The sequence below is a fragment of the Schistocerca gregaria genome, chromosome 8 (genome assembly GCF_023897955.1).
Source record: "Schistocerca gregaria isolate iqSchGreg1 chromosome 8, iqSchGreg1.2, whole genome shotgun sequence".
NCBI classification, from domain to species: Eukaryota; Metazoa; Arthropoda; class Insecta; order Orthoptera; family Acrididae; genus Schistocerca; species Schistocerca gregaria.
In genome coordinates, this window is record NC_064927.1 from 355874855 (window position 1) to 355895375 (window position 20521).

Genomic DNA, 20521 nt, shown 5'->3' on the forward strand with positions numbered 1-20521 from the left:
TCACATTGTGACTGCGGCGGATACAGAACCGCGCCCTGAACACTGCTATGAATCTTCCGAGGCGCTTCTTGACGCGTCAACTCCACGAGCACACCGGGATCCTGCCCCTCCGAGACAGGTTTCCTGCGATCGCCAGCAAGTTCTACGAGAAGACGGGACGCTCCCGCAACCGGCTCATCCGTGGACTGGGCCAACAACCTCATCACAGGCCAAAAATGCGTTGGCCTGGCCTGCTGAGGGATTAAGTTTTACTAATCCCTCAACAGAATGTGTCTCTCTCTTTTTTCAGCTTACACCAGCTAGGACCAATCAACAAGAGTGGTAATATACCTTTCTCTCTTTTACAGGAACCGCAGAAATGACAAATTTTTGTCTAAACTGCACCACCACGAGCCAAGGACAGGCTCGTCATTCCAGCGACAGCGTCAGAATATTTTCGCAATCGGACGTGAAAGTCTGTGATCGAAAATTCACGAGAAGGTCCTGCCGCAACGAAAAAAGCTTTTGTTTTAATGACTGCGCCTCCTCCCCTTCCAATTCACGTATCACGTCCGCGGCTCTCTCTCCCCTATTCCGCGATAATAAAAAAAAAGAGCTGCCTTTCTTTGAACATTTTAAATGTCCTCCGTCAGTCCCACCCGATGCAGATTTAACACCACACGTGACTACTCCAGAAGAGGGTGAACAGACGTCGTGTAAGTCTGTTTAGTAGACGCATTACATTCTCTAAGTGTTCTGCCAATAAATTGCACTCTTTGGTTTGCTTTCCCCACAACATTATCTATGTGATCGTTCAAATTTAAGTTATTCGTAACTGTAATCCCTAGGTATTTTACATGAATCTACGGTTTTTAGATTTGTTGATTTATCGTGTAACCACAAATTCAGTGGATTTATTTTAGTACTTATGTGGATGACTTCACACTTCTCATTATTTAGAGTCGATTGCCACTTTTGGCACAATGCAGATATTGTGTCTAAATCATTTTGCAATTGGTTTGATCATCTGATGACTTTACAAGACGGTAAATGACAGCATTTTCTGCAAACACCCAAGAGGGCTGCTCAGATAGCCTCCTACGTCATTTATGTAGATTAGGAGCAGCAGAGGGCCTATAACACTTCCTTGGGGAGAGCCAGATATTACTTTTGTTTTATTCGATGACTTTCTGTTAGTTTCTACGAACTGTGACCTTTCTGACAGGAATTCAAGAATCAGCTTGCGCAACTGAGGCAATACCCTAAAGGCACGCAATTTGGTTACTGGACGCTTTTGAGGAACGGTGTCAAAAACCTTCTGGAAAGCTAAAAATATGGAGTCAATCTGACATCCCCTGTCAATAGCACTCATTCTTCGTTAGGATAAAGAACTAGTTGTGTTTCTCAAGAACGATATTTTCCGAATCCGTGTTGACTATTTGTCAATAAATCGTTTTCTTCGAGGAAATACGTAATGTTCGAACACAGCATATGTTCCAAAATCCTTCTGCATATCGACGTTTCTGATGTGGGTCTGTAATTCAGCGGATTACTCTTATTTCCTTTCTTGGGTTTTGGTGTGACTTGTGCAATTTTCCAGTCCTTAGGTAAGACTCTTTCGACGAGCGAGCGGTTTTATGTGATTGTTAAGAGTGGAGCTATTGTGTCAGCATACTGTGAAAGGAACCTGACTGGTATGCAATCTGGACCGGAGGCTTTCCCTTCATTAAGGGGTTTAAGCTGCTTCGCTACATTGTGGGTACCTCCTTGAATGTTACTAATGTTGGCAGCTGTTCTTGATTCAGCAGCATCTGTGAGACAGTGGTTTGTGCACAATAACATTCCCGAAATGCACATGCCTAATCAGAGTCTCGACCTGAAACCAGTGGACCAAGGATGAGTTAGAACGTCGACTTCACTCCAGACCCCAGCGTCCAAACTTGAACCTTCTCTGATTTCGGCTCTTGAAGGAGGATAGGCTGCACCTTTTCCACAGACATTGAGACACAGCATGGAAAGTGTGGATGGACACTTCCAATATTAATGTTCACTAGTAGATGTCCCATACTTTTGATCGGAAGGTGTATTATTTACTGTTGCCGTGCAAATGAAAACAGTCAATGTAAAACAGGAATGAAGATTAGGGTCTAACGTACCGTCTACGACGCTGTCATTGTAGACGGAGACATGTTCGAGATAGGGAGGGATAGGGAAGGAAAACAACCGTGTCATTTCCAAACGGTTCAAATGGTTCAAATGGCTCTGGGCACTATGGGACTTAACATCGGAGGTCATCAGTCCCATAGAACATAGAACTACTTAAACCTAACTAACCTAAAGACATCACACACATCCATGCCCGAGGCAGGATTCGAACCTGCGACCGTAGCATTTCCAAACGGATTATCCGGAAATTGCCTTAATTTATTTATGGAATCAGCGGCAAACGTAAATATGAATGGCCGGGCGGGGATTTGAACCACCTTCCACCTGTATTTGCGTCCATTAAGTAGTGAGTACGTCCTCCCCGCACACGCATGAGTTCTTCCACTCTGTGAGGCATGCTCTGGATGAGACCATCAAGTTTATCTTGTAGTATGAGGTCCCACCCCTCAACGACAGCTTTAGTGAGGTCTTGAAGATTGAAACTTCCTGGCAGATCGAAACTGTGTGCTGGATGGAGACTCAAACTCTGGACCTTCGTCTTTCACGGGCAAGTGCTCTACCACTGAGCCACCCAAGCACGGCTCACGACCCGTCCTCACAATTTTACTTCCGCCAGTACCTCATCTCCTACCTTCCAAACTAAAGGACGGGTCGTGAGTCGTGCTTGGGTAGCTCAGTGGTAGAGAACTTGCCCGCGAAAGGCAAAGGTGCCGAGTTCGAGTCTCGGCCCTGGCACACAGATTTGATCTGACAGGAAGTTTCATATAAGCGCACACTCCGCTGCAGAGTGAAAATTTCATTCCGGTCTTGAAGATTGTCAGGTGGATTCGGTCTCTGTGCAATGGCCACCTTCATTAGTTCCCATGCGTGCTCGATTTCATTCATGTCTGGGGACTGTGCTAATCAATGCATTCGGTTATGATTTCGTAGACTTTCCCGGCGCAATAACTTCTGATATTCTTCACTGGTTTGCAGCCGGATCATGTTGTCGTCCAGACACAATATTTCGGCGGATCAGCTGGCCGGCATCTTCAGATGAGTTAATGCAGTGCACTGTCATTAACTCACCTGAAGATGGCGGCCAGCTGGTCCGCCGAAATATTGTGTCTGGACGACGACATGATCCAGCTGCAAACCTGTGAAGAATATCAAATACATTCGGTTGATTGCATCTTTGAAGACACCCAGACAATGCTAGAGTACTGTGCGGTCTTGCATTTTCATGGACTAGGATGAAGTTGTCACAGGCGACACGTCTGTAAGGCCTTACAATCGTTTGTAGGACCTCTTGGAGATATCAGGGACCAGTCAAACTACCATAGGTGGGAATCAGAGGGTTGGTTCAAATGGCTCTGAGCACTATGGGACTTAACATCTGAGGTCATCAGACCCCTAGAACTTAGAACTACTTAAACCTAACTAACCTAAGGACATCACACACATCCATGCCCGAGGCAGTATTCGAACCTGGGACCGTAGCGGTTGCGCGGTTCCAGACTGCAGCGTATAGAACCGTTCGGCCACCTCGGCCGCCGGAATAAGAGGGGTCCGTCGTCCCATCATTATTGCCGCCCAGATTACACTTCCGCCTGCAGACGGACTGACTTCCTGTTCGTATCGGCGTTCCTGGTGCCGTCTAGCGCATCTCCACACCCTAACACGCCTAGGGTCCGCTCGCAAAGCAATCCTGGTCTCATCAGCAAACATGACATTACTCCATTCGGCAACGGTCCAGTGTTGATGTGCAAGAGCACAGGTCCTTCGATTGCATCGGCTCCGTTGGTTCAGTTCAAAACTTCTCATTCGTCTTCTGGAATGATGACCACTTTGATGCAATCCTCTACTCGCTATTTGGTCTGAGATCCCTGTTATCTGGGAGAAGTCATTTCTAATATTTCTGGCAGTTGATGTTGGGTGTCTGTGAGCCGACAGTTGGAGGAAACGATCCTACATTGGTGTTGTCTTTCGTTCACATTTCCCCTGTCTGTGTACTTTCTCCACACCTTAGACACACTACTTTGAGTGACCTGTAGCCGATCGACAACATCTTGCTGTCTATGATCCGATGAAAATACCGTCCGTATTCTGGCTCTATCGAAGCGTTGTATACCTCTCCGTGACATGTTACTGCAGTGCTGAACACAAACTGTTGTTGATACCTGACTGCTCGCCGTGTTCCGCTGCGGCAGCAGTATGTTTACATGACTGGGAAACGACCACAAAGCATGGCAGTAGCAAACACCGTCCAGTATATGGGCTCAAAATGGATAATGCAAGAAGTGCCTGGATCAATGAGACCCTTGATATCGTAGACCACTTTTTACCATAATATTTCAAACTTTTGTTGAGTAACAAATATTAGATGTCTGATCTGTCCAGCAGCCAAGATTAAAACTCTCCTTGGTTTTCTCTTGAATCTAGCACCAAAGAAGTCCGATATTTACTGGATCTCTTGCCACTATGACAAAACGTGGCTAGACGATTCGCATTGTTCGCTACAGATGTGTTGAACAACATCACCACACCATAGTCACTAGAATCTAAATAACCTACGGTGGCAGAGCACTGTCTAATCAAGGCACACAGAATGACGTATGGTGAGGTGCTAGATCAGTGGTCGTCAAACTTCTTTGCTCAGAAGCCAACACAGACATTGTGAGGCGGGACTGTGGGCCTCATATGTACCGCTCTCCATACTAATTAATAAGCTATATAAATTATTATACACTCCTGGAAATTGAAATAAGAACACCGTGAATTCATTGTCCCAGGAAGGGGAAACTTTATTGACACATTCCTGGGGTCAGATACATCACATGATCACACTGACAGAACCACAGGCACATAGACACAGGCAACAGAGCATGCACAATGTCGGCACTAGTACAGTGTATATCAACCTTTCGCAGCAATGCAGGCTGCTATTCTCCCATGGAGACGATCGTAGAGATGCTGGATGTAGTCCTGTTTAACGGATTGCCATGCCATTTCCACCTGGCGCCTCAGTTGGACCAGCGTTCGTGCTGGACGCGCAGACCGCGTGAGACGACGCTTCATCCAGCCCCAAACATGCTCAATGGGGGACAGATCCGGATGTGTTGCTGGCCAGGGTAGTTGACTTACACCTTCTAGAGCACGTTGGGTGGCACGGGATACATGCGGACGTGCATTGTCCTGTTGGAACAGCAAGTTCCCTTGCCGGTCTAGGAATGGTAGAACGATGGGTTCGATGACGGTTTGGATGTACCGTGCACTATTCAGTGTCCCCTCGACGATCACCAGAGGTGTACGGCCAGTGTAGGAGATCGCTCCCCACACCATGATGCCGGGTGTTGGCCCTGTGTGCCTCGGTCGTATGCAGTCCTGATTGTGGCGCTCACCTGCACGGCGCCAAACATGCATACGACCATCATTGGCACCAAGGCAGAAGCGACTCTCATCGCTGAAGACGACACGTCTCCATTCGTCCCTCCATTCACGCCTGTCGCGACACCACTGGAGGCGGGCTGCACGATGTTGGGGCGTGAGCGGAAGACGGCCTAACGGTGTGCCGGGACCGTAGCCCAGCTTCATGGAGACTGTTGCGAATGGTCCTCGCCGATACCCCAGGAGCAACAGTGTCTCTAATTTGCTGGGAAGTGGCGGTGCGGTCCCCTACGGCACTGCGTGGGATCCTACGGTCTTGGCGTGCATCCGTGCGTCGCTGCGGTCCGGTCCCAGGTCGACGGGCACGTGCACCTTCCGCCGACCACTGGCGACAACATCGATGTACTGTGGAGACCTCACGCCCCACGTGTTGAGCAATTCGGCGGTACGTCCACCCGGCCTCCCGCATGCCCACTATACACCCTCGCTCAAAGTCCGTCAAGTGCACATACGGTTCACGTCCACGCTGTCGCGGCATGCTACCAGTGTTAAAGACTGCGATGGAGCTCCGTATGCCACGGCAAACTAGCTGACACTGACGGCGGCGGTGCACAAATGCTGCGCAGCTAGCGCCATTCGACGGCCAACACCGCGGTTCCTGGTGTGTCCGCTGTGCCGCGCGTGTGATCATTGCTTGTACAGCCCTCTCGCAGTGTCCGGAGCAAGTATTGTGGGTCTCACACACCGGTGTCAATGTGTTCTTTTTTCCATTTCCAGGAGTGTATTATGAGCCCCTTGTAGACTAGTTATGGTAAGGGCGCCGTGCCGCCAGAGTGGCTAAGCGGTTCTAGGCGCTTCAGTCTGGAACCGCGCGACCGCTACGGTCGCAGGTTCGAATCCTACCTCGGGCATGGATGTGTGTGATGTCCTTAGGTTAGTTAGGTTTAAGTAGTTCTTCGTTCTAGGGGACTGATGACCAAAGCAGTTGAGTACCATAGTGCTCAGAGCCATTTGAACCATTAAGGTCGCCGTAAGTTGGTGTTCTGTCCCCAATTCACCGATCGGAACACTTCGTGTCGGCTGTTCTGTTTCAAATTGCTGCAACCGTCAGCGTCTCGGAAGCCGTAGTTCTGTAATTGTCTGACGAAATGTTGTTTTCCCTGTGTGAGCAGATGATTAATTAATAACAGTAATTGTACCTATATTTAAATGTATTATGCAGCTTCAGACACAATCAAAAATGTTTAGGCCTAATGTTTGTTTTGGCTGTAATTTTTCTCGTGCTCATTGCGTTGTATTACAACAGTCTTAATTTAGTCTCATATTCTTCACTAATAATATGTGCTGCATTTGGGGATAACCGTCTTTATGACGCACGTTAACGAATCCATGTTTCGTCTGTGTCAAAATGTATACCATAGCATCTGAATGGTACGAAGTTCAACTGGTGATATTTTTAAAAATATCAGGAATCCGTTATATCGATATTTAAAATTTTGATTATCGGTTTCGATGTATCGTTAAAGATATACATATATCGATGTATCGACTGAAAAATTATTGACACACCTCCCCATAAAAATATTTACTGAACATTGTAAATATACTGCCGGTTTTAGAACTGTATATTTAAGTACTGATTTAGTTTTAGATATTCTATACATCAAAAAGCTAGCAGCCTGCCTCTCCCCCCCTCCCCCTCCACCCCCTTAGAGCAACAGTTGAAAAGAAAACCATGCACGTTCACGCTTGGCGATAACAGCTTTGTTAACAATGGTAACTTTAAGTGGCACAACAAAAGGTTTCCGTTGGATCCTTCATTCGGTTTTGTCACATATCGGGTTTGTCCGGAGTACTTCATGTCGTCTTCCTGGTTTTCCATTTCTGCCAACGTCAACGACCTAGCAGCTGTAGTGTCACATTTGCATGCCGAAGCTAAACGTTGCAGTTTCTGTTGGTAGCGTCGAGCGCAGATTATGTCAGCATTTTCCCCTCACACGTCTCGGCCCACCTCAAAGACCAGTCTTGTCATTCAGAGTTTTGTTCATCATATTCTGCAAATGTTTTTGAAGAACGGCGATGTAATGAAATAGTATACTAGTTGCGTTACAAATAGTTTTTTAACGCACAGGTGTGCTATTTCTTCACATTGGAAATCCTGTTATTCCATTCACCCCCCTCCCTCCAGTGCAATTTGATTTCAGTAAAAGAGAAAAGACTGAACTTGATGAAAGCTCCATACTGCTACAGTTTCAAAAGAACAACTTCAAATATTTACCGAAAATTGTGAAAAAATAATGTACAATAAAAACATCGGCTCTCGATATTGCCAGTTTGATATTGATATATCGTGTGAACAATGTCAGCGACATAAATCGATATCTGTTTAGAGAAATAGCGATATATCGATTTTTATCAGCAGCTCTAGTACTAAGCTCCCTTGGCCGTGAGATGTCAATACTGAAAGACAAACAGTGAGACATTCCTCTTCTCACATCCTTTAACGCCGCAGAGTTTGCGTTTCTTACAACTCCGCCCCCTTACGTATGCGGCCAGCTTTGCCCAATTCATGGCAGAATTCAATTCGTTCAAATGGCTCTGAGGACTATGCGACTTAACATCTGAGGTCATCAGTCCCCTAGAACTTAGAACTACTTAAACCTAACTAACCTAAGGACAACACACATATCCATGCTCGAGGCAGGATTCGAACCTGCGATTGTAGCGGGCCGAATTCAGCGACGCCAAATTAATCATATCTTAAAATTTTGCTGCCCCTGTAACTATTTTTGTTTGTTATCGACAGCAAAGCTACACTCTTAAGAAGCCGTTAACACTGGTTGACGTTCTTGGACTCGACTGTCAGTTGCTTGATGATGGTTACCGTGAAGCATGGCTGAGAACAGCGGGCCGCAGGAATACTTGATTCGGGCCGCACTTTCACCAGACAGTTAACAGTGGAACTGTTGAGGGGCGCCGGGCGGTGTGACTGAGCGGTTCTAGGCGCTACAGTCTGGAACCGCGCCACCGCTACGGTCGCAGGTTCGAATCCTGCCTCGGACATGGATGTGTGTGATGTCCTTAGGTTAGTTAGGTTTAAGTAGTTCTAAGTTGTAGGGGACTGATGACCTCAGATGTTAAGTCCCATAGTGCTCAGAGCCATTTGAACCATTTTTTTGCTTAGGCGCCGGGTATCATGCCTGATATCAGAGTCGTCCAGGCACGATATTTCGACAACGTGACTCGTTAGCTTCATCATACCAGACACCTCAAGATCTCAGCAGATTGCCGGAAAAGTCTGAAGAACTACCCTAAAATAGATAGCTGTTTCTGCGTCTCGCTATTGGCTCTGCGTGTTAAAGAAAGCGATTGAAATTGGGCTAGGGGATAGTTTTACAAACAGCGACAAGGGCTATCCTGTAAATAAAATGTGGAGTCTTGTTTTATCCGATTAAAAAAACTATTTATGACTTCCCCGGCTTGGGCACACAACCTATAGTGATTTATCGTTTCTGTCAGCTTTCACCACGGGAGCTACGCCACATTATGGGGCAGCAGTGACAATTTCTTTCGTAGATTCTTTGATTCTCTGCTACCGATGAAACCGTTGCCCTAGACGGCAAGTATTGGCAATTTAAGGTAGGTTGACAACCTCTGCAGAAAATTTCGCGGTTGTAGAAAGGTACAAGGGTTGGAAATTTAATAGTGGCAACTATTTATTCACAGCTCGTACAAAATAGATACGTGTTTCAAAGTTTTACGTACCTTCAAAGTAGTCACCAGCATTGTGTATAACCCGTTGCCAACGATGTGGAAGTCGTAGGATACTCTTAGCAGTGCCAGTTGTGTTGACATTTCGAGCGGCGCGGTCTATTTTCCGGCGAATTTGTAGTAATTCTGAAGCGAATGTCGTGAAGTCAGGGGAGTGCATAAGATGGTATAGCACTTAGCTGCCCCATCAGTCAAACAAATCAGTAACAGCTTGCACTGTACGTGCTTGAGCAATGGTCCTGCAGAAAGTGTCATCACTTCTATCTCTAAGCTGGTCGTAGGCTGTGTTCCAAAAATGAGCAGCATAGAGAGAGAAGTGATGACACTTTCTGAAGGACCTGACCATCATTTTGCAGGACAATGCTGAAGCATATACAGTGCAAGCTGTTACTGATTTGTTTGACTGAAGGGGCTGCTAAGTGTTGTACCACCTACTGCACTCCCCTGACTTAAGCCTTCGTGAGTTCAACTCGCTTCAGAACTGCTACATATTCGCCGGGCAATAGACCGCACCGCTCGAAATGTCAACACAAATGGCACTCTAAGATCCAACGACTTCCATATCGCTGGCAACGTGTTACACACAATGCTGGTGACTACTTTGAAGGTCAGTAAAACTTTGAAACACGTATCTATTTTGTCAGAAGTTACTTTCCAAACACATGAGGTGTCAAAACAAGCAAATACCTCAAGGATGCATGCAATGCATAATAATAGGTGCGGGTAAACAAGACCTGTTGAGTGAGTGAGTGAATACGAATGAATTCCTGTGGGATTTAGTAAGCAGAGTTCGTACCCGAAGACGACGGCCAAGTGCACCACTGAAATATTATGTCAAGACGACTGTTTGATTCGGCTACACACTCTGCAAGACTATAATCAAGATCCCATATCATTTGATTGCTCCATAGGCAATCAGTCACAACAGTCAAGTATCTAGGAGCATCCGTCTGAGCTAGGGGTGGCATTTCAATCTAGCAACGGGCAAGCAGGCAGGTACCAGACACACGTTTACTGGCAGAATCCTTAAAAACTGCAATTCAGGGACGAAAGTGATGGCTTACTCACATTTTATCTGTTCCTAAATATAATTCGTCGATCTTCGACCATTATGATGTTATGAAATGATAATTAAATCAAGAGCCTAAGCTGTCGACAGGCGTTGATTTAGATCAACGGGGATAGTTGAAAATGTACAAGTATGACCCGACCGGGACTCAAACCAGGGATCTCCTGCTTACATGGCAGACGCTCTGTCCATCTGAGCCACCGAGGGCACAGAGAATAGTGCGACTGCAGGGATTTATCCCTTGCACGCTCCCCGTGAGACCCACATTCCCAACTTAATGTCCACACACTACATTCGTAGTACCCCTGCCCATTACACTCATTACTCTCGGCAGACAATCTTACCGAGTCCCTTAAGAGTTCGGGCAATGCGTGTGCATCCAGCACGGAAGAAGGTCAATGGCGGGTTAGCCTCATCTATATGAAGATGGTATCTGTTCTTTCGGACCATCTTCATATTATCATGTTAAGTTGGTATTTTAATCGCTTTTTGTTTCTGCCATCGTGTCATTTTGCTCCCCAACACGTCCACTACTTTCAGTGTCTCATTTGCTAATCTAGTTTCCTCACCATCACCTGATTTAATTTTACTGCATTCCATTATTATTTTTTACTTTTATTCATACTTATTTTATAATTTCTTTACAAGACACGCCCAATCCGTTCAACTAATCTTTCAATTGTTTCGCAGTCTCCGATGAAAGAACATTGTCATTGGCAAAAATTAAGGATTTTATTTCCATCCCTATGAATTTTAATACCCTTTCCAAATTTTTCTTTGGTTTTCTTTACCATTTGTTCGGTGTATAGATGGAATAACCCGGTGTTTAGGTTACAACCTTACAACCCTTTCCCACTCCCTTATTAACTAGTAGACTCGTATTCTTCGTTTCTTACAACTACAGAATGTTTTCGGTTGTAGATAACCTTTCGCTCTCTGCATTTTATCTCTGCAACCTTCAGAATTTCAAAGCGTGTATTCCGAGACACAATGACCATCACCGTGAAATTCTGGCGTCTTCAGAATGGTACCGACAGTCCTGCCCGCTTAACAACCATGAATGCAACAGGAAAGTGGAGTATATGATTCTGGTACACTGCACAATGTACACCTTAAGATACGAGGGGCGTTCAGTTAGTAATGCAACACATTTTTTCCTCGGCAAGTTCACTTAAAAATGCAGCATTTGCTATGGGGCCGTCGCACTGAACGGAGATTATGTTGAAAAATAGCAATTTGTAACCAAAAGTATAGGGAATAATATAATGTATTGAAACCCTGAATAAAACTTACCTGCTTTCAGAGTAGATGAATTGCAGTACTTATTGAACGCCACGCGCCACTTACGAAGTACAGATTGATGTATGGAGGTAGGAACGATTTATTGCGAGCGCCTGGTTTTTTTTTAGAAGCCGATATAAGATAGCAGTATGAAAAACAAGAGCATGAAAGTCAAATGCAGGTCGAGATTCGTGAATAATAATCATATTGTAAAGATACACATATATCATTCTCTGGAAAGCGGAGCGAATCTCCAAAAAAAATCAGTAAATCATGCGAAATGTTCAGTATGCTGCGACTCGCGTGTCGCCAATGACTTTCTTAATAGCAGTGGGCGGAATAGATTATTGCTGCGCTCATTTCAATTTTATTAGGGAAGGGCGTGTACCGGCTGTTTTATTCATGTTGCATCTACGATTAAAGCTAACACCGAACGGGAAGTTCATGCTGTCAGGAGCGTGCCTTTGATCCTGACAACATGGGCAGAAGCAGTGACATAGAGTAACAGTATTTGGGAATATCAAATGGAACGTCTCATAGTTTCATTTGCAGTCAAAGCAAACGGCAGACCTCGGTTCTACAGTACTGGATGTACCTGTAGGATTATATCGTTGAACGACATTTACCTAAGGAGACATGATGCCCATAAACATTGACACGCGTGTAAAAGTAGCCTTTCTTAAAACGAAGGGCAGTTTACCCAGACTACACTCATCCTAAATTAATAAAACCAACATAATTAGCGTTTTGCATCTTCGACCATAACGCGTTTACATATTTAACGTCAAATATTTAACACCTTAACTGATTTGTAATCAGTTGTTTTAAGCTGAATGAGATTTTCACTCTGTAGCGGAGTGTGCGCTGATATGAAACTTCCTGGCAGATTAAAATTGTGTGTCGGACCGAGACTCGAACTCGAGATCTTTGCCTGGCAGAATTGAAGCTGTGAGGACGGGGCTTGAGTCGTGGTTGGGTAGTTCAGTTGGTAGAGCACTTGCCCGCGAAAGGCAAAGGTCCCGAGTTCGAGACTCGGTCCGGCACACAGTTTTACTCTGCCAGGAAGTTTCAGATGTTTTAAGCTGTTTTACACATGGGAGTTCGATTCTTTAAATAATCGTGGGCGGGGCCGGGGGGTGGGGCGACGACGACGACGACTGATTCGATTGAAAGTATAGAAGTATAGTAAAGCTCCTAATGCCAGCCGAAAGTGTGTGTGTGCGGCATTGGACCGATTTCAACCAAACTTGGCACACGTCTCTTAACACACACTAGACCGATTTCGACCAGAGTAGGTACGCACGTGCCTTGCTGTCAGGCAACGATCACTTTGAGTGTAAAACCACCTACCTATCATAGTTCAGCAGATATAACGTCATAAACAGTGAGATGCGACAAAAACTGAGGCATCATGCGCGACGTCTAAATTTATTACTTCTATGCTAGTGGTTCTATTCGCAGTAAATTTGGCAGACATGTACCACTGAATGTACCTAGACAAAATACATCATTGTACAATATATAGTTCAAGAGATACGACATCATAAATGTCTACATGCAGGGAAAATGCCGCTATTAGCATAAAATTTAATATATTTGTTCTTTATGTCTGAAACCTTACTACTGTCAAGTCAACTTAAGGAAATCGTTGATATCTGACAGCGCTTTTGACAGCTTTCAACTGCGAAGCACAAAGGACTGAAGGCGAAAACAATAGCCGTCTATGGCGTTTTGAAGAGGTTTGTCAGAGGATTTTGTAGAATCGCGAAACAGCTGCGCCCAGATGCCGGGACATGTTTCTAGAAATAAAGTTTATAATGAAGTTCTGATTTAAATAAACATTACAGAGAATTCGTTTTTTGCATACTATATCTTTTGATTTGCATACTGTACTAACAAATTTGTACATATGCATATTTCAAATATATTTTCACGAATATATGGAAATGCAATGTTTTCCATATTACACTACAAACGCGGATCATTTTTTATTTGTTCTTGTTTCTAATAGGAAATTGACAAAATGAATACCCGTACAATACCAGGGTGTTCAGCTAGTTTTATATTTAAATGACGGAAGTATTACATCTGAACCAAAGAGAGACCGAAACGACACTCCCATTATGATTCTCGAGAGCTACCGCATTTTTCATCTTTATATATTTTACGAATCGAATCAATGCTATAAGTGAATATTCTAAGAGCCATGTGGCCGAACGACAAAATAGGCAGTAAATTACACAATTAAAGACGCTCGGAAAATTTCAAATCCGATTTTATCGAGAATTTGCAGAGCTGCATCAAACGTCTTTGTGGGACTGATATTTGAGTTCTGAGCGTCACGTAGCATAAATATAAAAAGAAAACACATAAATCTGATTGCATGCGGTCTCCTTGTGGGTGAAGTGTTATGGTCTTTGCGGTCCGGCACCTTACCACTCTCACCTTCTCACTTGCTAATGTATTTTAGTTTAGTAAATGATCCACGGATGAGTAAATATCTGACAAGGGGACCACCAAGCCTGTTAATTATGGACTTCGATGAGGCTTAGATATGACGTAGAGGGACCAGTCCTAAATACCAGGCTAGCCGCTGTTCACGCTATTTGATGGCGGCAGTGAATTTGCCCTTCGATTGTTCATCACAGTCCTCTACTTCGTGAAGGTACTTTTTTCGATTGTCTTTCTGTTAAAGCTCTTGCTTCATCCGTTTCACTGCACTCTTTTGACACACACTGCAACGCAACTGATGCTAGCGACTAAAGCCACTTGGCGGTTTACAGCGTTTCAAGAAACTTTTCATTCCATTCAATTGCTCTTCCAAATCCTTTGCCGTCTCAGAGAATTACAATGTCATCGGCGAACCTCAAAGTTTTTATTTCTTCTCCCTAGATTTTAATACCTACTCCGATTTTTTTTGTTTCCTTTACTCCTTGCTCAATATACAGATTGAATAACATCGGGGAGAGGCTAGAACCCTGTCTCACTCCCTTCCCAACCGCTGCTTCCCTTTCATATCCCTCGACTCTTATAACTGCCCTCTGCTTTCTGTACAAATTGTAAATAGCTATCGTGAACCAAGTGTTATAGTCCGTAAAATACGGCAAGTGTCTTGTGGGTACGCACCTCCTGAGGTGGCTGCGGGCAGTGGGGAAGGTGCTGGGGTCTTCCTTGAGGATGAAGCGGCGCGTGCCCAGCACGTACTGCTCGAAGTAGTGGCGCCACTCGACGGCGGACACGTCGAAGGCGAAGTTGGTGGCGTCGGCGCCGCGCAGCTTGCCCAGCAGCTGGCGCACGTTCTCGCACGAGAAGCGCCACTCGCGGGTCGTGAAGTACTCCAGGCACGAGACGGCGCGCGACAGCTTCTTCTGCACGCGCACCATGCTGCAACAGACCGACAGCCGTCACGCTCTGACGCCGGACCTCACTGGTGCTTCCCTGTGTTCCTAATCGGGTAGCCGTGTGTGGTGTGCGTACTGTAAGACCTTCGGTACACGCACCATCAGATTGTTTGACTTGTCGCTCTAACGAAGTAGGCGAGTGTCAGCCATATGTCTCGTGGCCTTTTCGTGGCGTGTCTATCTTCTGCCGTTAGGTCAGACGATAGAAATGCCACGTGCACGCTTAGAGTAGCAGATTGACGGTGACCAACTTTAAACAGAACTTGATTAATTTTCACACACATTTATTAAAATAATAACAAGCATAGACATTACGTATCTTGATTCTGGATGCTGTTTACAATTGACAATCGGAAGTTCCTTTGTTGTTGGTACGTTAATCTTATTCTCACATATCTCTGATACTTGGACTACAGACTCTTACAGACTAATGCAGACTGGTGCCGACAAATGCAGACTGACTAATCGGAGGTCTGTACACTCGTTATAATACCTCGCGCGTTCATGTATCGCTGCGCGAGTGTGATCCGCGAGGAGAAAAGGTTCTACGTTAGTAGCAATATCATTGGCTGCGTTACATGTTAATACACGGATCGGCGGAAGCACAATTTGGTCCGTCTCTATGGCAGTGCCATCTCGTAGTGCGGGGACGGACGAGTGCTGCGCCTGCGCTGTTGTGCTTAGCGGGGCGCGCTCTAGTGGGAAAGTTGTGTACGCCCTGACTACGCGGAACTATGTACACAACACCGTGTATATTATTCTCCTGTTTACAACAGGACGCATGCACTATGGATGGGGCATCGAAATACCGGGTGGTTATTATTAACGTGTCCGCCCCCGGTAGCTGTGTGGTTAGCGCGACGGACTGTCAATCCTAAGGGCCCGGGTTCGATTCCCGGCTGGGTCGGAGATTTTCTCCGCTCAGGGACTGGGTGTTGTGTTGCCCTAATCATCATATTTCATCCCCATCGACACGCAAATCACCGAAGTGGCGTCAAATCGAAAGATTTGCATCAGGCGAGCGGTCTACCCGACGGAAGGCCCTCGTCACACGACATTATTATTATTATTAAAGTGCAGCTATGCACTGGAGTTCACTGTGGACTGTAACTATCGAATGACGGCGAAACTTGGTAGATACGCTTTTGCATTAATGCGAAGCCGATTTACGCTGGAAAAAATTAGTTCCGCCTTTGGCCACCAGGTGAAAATCTGGCGTCGTATAGCATCTTATAGGCTTTGAACAAATTGTGTAAGTGGTGGTAATAATAATATCAGCATTATGCTTTTGTCACCTGATTGGTCTTTTCTATTCATGTCCTGTTCTTAATGCGTTACATATGGAAATATTTCTATATTTTTTCTTGCATTCACAGCGTCAGACTTGTACCTGGTGGCTAAAATTGAAACGGATTTTTTCCCAGTATAATTCGCTTCCGCATTACGACATTAGAAAATCTACCAAGTTTCGCTGCCATACGATAATAACAGCCCACAATCGACATTTGTGAGTAGCTGCACTTTAATTATAACCACCAATCTATATTCGATATAATCCCGTACCGCTGTACTGAATATCGATATAGACGTCTAATCGAATTTAAAATATCGACATTTCGATATGTTCGTGCCAGTTATACAGTTTTAAAATCCATGTTAATTATAATTGCAGATGTTATTTAAAGGTTTGAGGAGTGAGTTTTATGAGATAATAAAAGTTAAGGAAAGCCAGACTTAATTATATATTATTTTACATATAAAGAGAAAAATCTTAGGAAAAAATAAAAAGGTTATACTGCGCATACGAAAAAATAGACAGGTAAAATCACAGAGGCGAAAAGGTGATTCTTAAAAGGTACCTAAGTAATATTTTTCCCTTTGTGAGATAATTAGATTAGATTAGATTAGTTTTCGTTCCATAGATCCGTGTTGAGGAGATCCTCGTGGATGTGGAACATGTCACCTTTTTTTATTTTTTATTTTTTTTAAAGCTGAAATAACAATATTAATAGTATGAATATATACAACATGTCATTTGTTTCTATTTAAAAAAATTTGTCAATGGAGTAGAAGGAGTTGGCCACTAGCAAGTCTTTCAGGCTCCTTTTAAACTGATCTCTATTTGTAAGTAAATTTTTTATGTTTGGTGGCAAATTATTGAAGATGAGTGTTCCTGAGTAGTGGACCCCTTTTTGAACTAAAGTAAGTGCTTTTAAGTCCTTGTGCAGATCATTTTTGTTCCTGGTATTGTATGTATGAACTGAGCTGTTTGTTGGAAAAAGAGATATATTATTTAGGACAAATTTCATTAAGGAGTAAATATACTGAGAGGCAGTAGTTAGTATACCCAGTTCTTTGAAGAAGTTTCTACAAGACGTCCGTGAGTTTACTCCACAAATAATACGTATTACACGCTTTTGGACACTGAAAACTTTTGTTTGACTTGAAGAGTTACCCCAAAATATTATACCATATGACATTATGGAATGAAAGTAGGCAAAGTATGCAAGCTTTTTCACTTTTATGTCGCCTATGTCTGCTAACACTCGAATTGCAAATACAAATTTGTTAAGGCGTTTCTGCAGTTCTGTGGTGTGCTCCTCCCAACTGAATTTATTATCAAGTTGTAATTTCGCTCTCTACAGGGATTTACGCACGCTCGAGTGTCAAAAAGTACGTCAGTCAAGCTTTATTTCTACGTGTTGCAGGCAGGATTTTTACTGAAGTGTGTGTCAAAAGGTATCTACGTCAGTAATCATGGTCCCTTTAAACATTGAAACATTGGTAACACTGCAAATTTTGAAGATACGTGGCTGTATATGCTCTTTTCCTGTGTACAAAACGCACTGTGCTTCTGATACAGACTTCACATATTTGTCATCTGAACCGTCCTTCAAAAAATTGTGAGTTGAATAATAAATATAAAATGCCCTGGTACAAATACGAAATGAGTTTTTTAATGCATATTTCAAGGACAATTTTAAGTTCGGAAAACCACAAACTGACGCCTGTTGCTTTTATGAGGAAGAGAAGATGCGAATACATCATCGTTGCTTACAGGATACTGCGAAAAGACTCGTGATTAATGGTGCACATCAGGCGAGCTGAACGGTTCACGTCTGCTCTTAATGAAACTGCTAAAAAGAGTAAAGAAAATGAGAACATCTTAGGCCCTGCATTTGACAATATGCAAAACAGAATGTAAGTTTACCAAAGATTTCTGTTCAGGAAATTTGTTACTTGAGGGATCTCACATCGGATGTTTTTTGTAATTTCAACACTAAAACCGATTTAGCCCATTACATCTACCATGACAGTCAGGCCCATAAAGGACCCAATGAAGCTACTTCGTTCCTGTTGGACTACACTAAAAACCATGTACCCGACACGGTTACCGAGTTATAACTGTTTCCAGATAATTTTCCCGGTGAAACGAGAACCATGCATTGTCTAGAGTTTGTCTATCCCTAACTGAATGTGGAGGGTTAAGACGATTAAACATATTTTTCCCCCTTTGCGTGAACATTCATGCAATTCATGCGACAGAAAATTCAGGGTAATAAAACGTTCTATTTGGAAACGTGATTGTTTCTACGCTCCAAGTGAATACTGCGAGTTTATAGCTAATGCTTTGAAAAAAATATACTGCGGCAGTTATGCAGGAGTTGAGACCGACATTCCAAGAGATGAAAGAGCCCAATTTAGTATTTTCAATTATCATTATTTTTTAGTTCTCTCACGAACACAAATGTATTGTAAAAACGATTGAATACATATGTCATACATGACCAGGTGGTTTTCAAAGATTTAATAGCTTTATCCTCAAGAAAACCTACGAAGTATCTTTACCTAGACAAGAAGCTTATCCACAAGGAAAAAAATCTATCAAAATTTACAAAACTGAACACTTAAAGAAAATTAAGCTGTATATCATAAAATAACACAAAGGCTCTGACAATAAAGTTTTACAGTGGTTAGTAGCTTCTGTTTTTTTCAATGATAATGCATAGGGTTCAGAAAAACAAACCTTTATAATGTAACAATATTCATTAAAAATTAAAGATTTTTGGTTCCAATATGAGCTAACAGTTCTTACTCACTATTTAATAAAAACCTGTATTATTTGAAGCAAAACCACACTTTAAATGTTACTGAATGTTGAAAGGTACCTAAATCAACAAGATAAAATAATTTTTGTCTGACTTCCTATTAGGTATTAAGTGTAGAAATGTGTACCTAATTATAGGGCTATGTACATTTTTAATATGTAAGTTTACCAAAACACTATTAAATAAATACACAAAGACAAAAAGTTTGTTTTGTCTTTCTCAAAACTACGAGAAAATGACTTTGGTACTTTTTATCGTTCACTCATTCAGATAACATGAATGAAAAAATTATGAGTTCCAAAACTTATAGACTGAAGAACTTCAAAAAATTAGTTTGTTGGCTTGTGATGCTTTTAATATAATTCTCCGAGCAGAAATCACTTCACTACCTTTTGAAAGTAGCCTTTCTGCTGGAATGAAGTCCCTACAGCTGATAAATAATTCCTAGCTGTCTGATACGGACTGGAATAATGATGAGATTTTTCCCTCTAGATCGTGAGTGAGTTATCCCCTAACCGTCCAGGGGTGGTATTTGTAAGTATATTGATAATTAGGGGTGCATAATGTTTCATGGGCGTACTAATATCCAAATCTTTGAAAATGGTGCACTCAACGGCCAACGTTATTGTGGCACTGTACTCCTTCTGCACATGCATCATCTCAGCGGTGCATTCGACCCTGATTTCATTTTTATGGATGAACTGTTACTACAGTAGTCGATGAATGGATTCACATGAAGTCTTCACAGTTCCATGCTTATCTTAGTGTGCTGTCGGATTTCTGTTATGTCAGTTATTTGTGACAGGCACTGAGAAACACAGGCTACCAGGAGTAGCACATATACAGTATGGACATATATCTGTCGTCTTTCATGAGAACACAAGGTTGTTCATCTATTATAGTGGTATCTTCAGTACAATTATTATAAATGTCTTGGAAGAAACCAGAGCTCAACCACTATTGTACGATCTGGTCAGTTGCTCAAAGGTAGAAGTATTTGAAAAAAATTCACAGAAATTTATAGGAAACAGGTACATCATGTCAAAAGATTAATCATTAATTATAATCTATAAAACAAGTAATCATGTTCGCAAGTGGTAAACGATATATATGCCTTATAATCCTTCTGTGTCTAATTGGAGAATTGATAGTGGTCACGAAGATTGAAACATTTTACAACGCATCGACATTCAAACTTGTTCTTGTTTCTTGTGTAATTTCTAATCTAATAACGAATAAAGTGAGAAGATTGGGAGATAACTCATCTGTTCCGCACGAGTGTTATTTTTTAGCATCTGCAAATGACGTCTATATAACAGTAAAGAATGTTAGGTAGTAATCAGAAGTTATGAAATGCTCCACTTCACAGTAGTCTGCTC

At 43.1% G+C, this 20521-nt stretch overlaps 1 protein-coding gene across 3 annotated transcripts in view; it reads right to left on the reverse strand.

The window, feature by feature from the left end:
• LOC126284525 (putative fatty acyl-CoA reductase CG5065) overlaps positions 1–20521 on the reverse strand; it is a 327562-nt gene that overhangs the window by 14396 nt on the left and 292645 nt on the right. For all 3 annotated transcript variants that reach the window (XM_049983518.1, XM_049983520.1, XM_049983519.1), the window contains one exon: positions 14759–15016. In XM_049983518.1, the coding sequence (XP_049839475.1) occupies positions 14759–15016 (258 nt within the window). The remainder of the gene's footprint in view (positions 1–14758; positions 15017–20521) is intronic.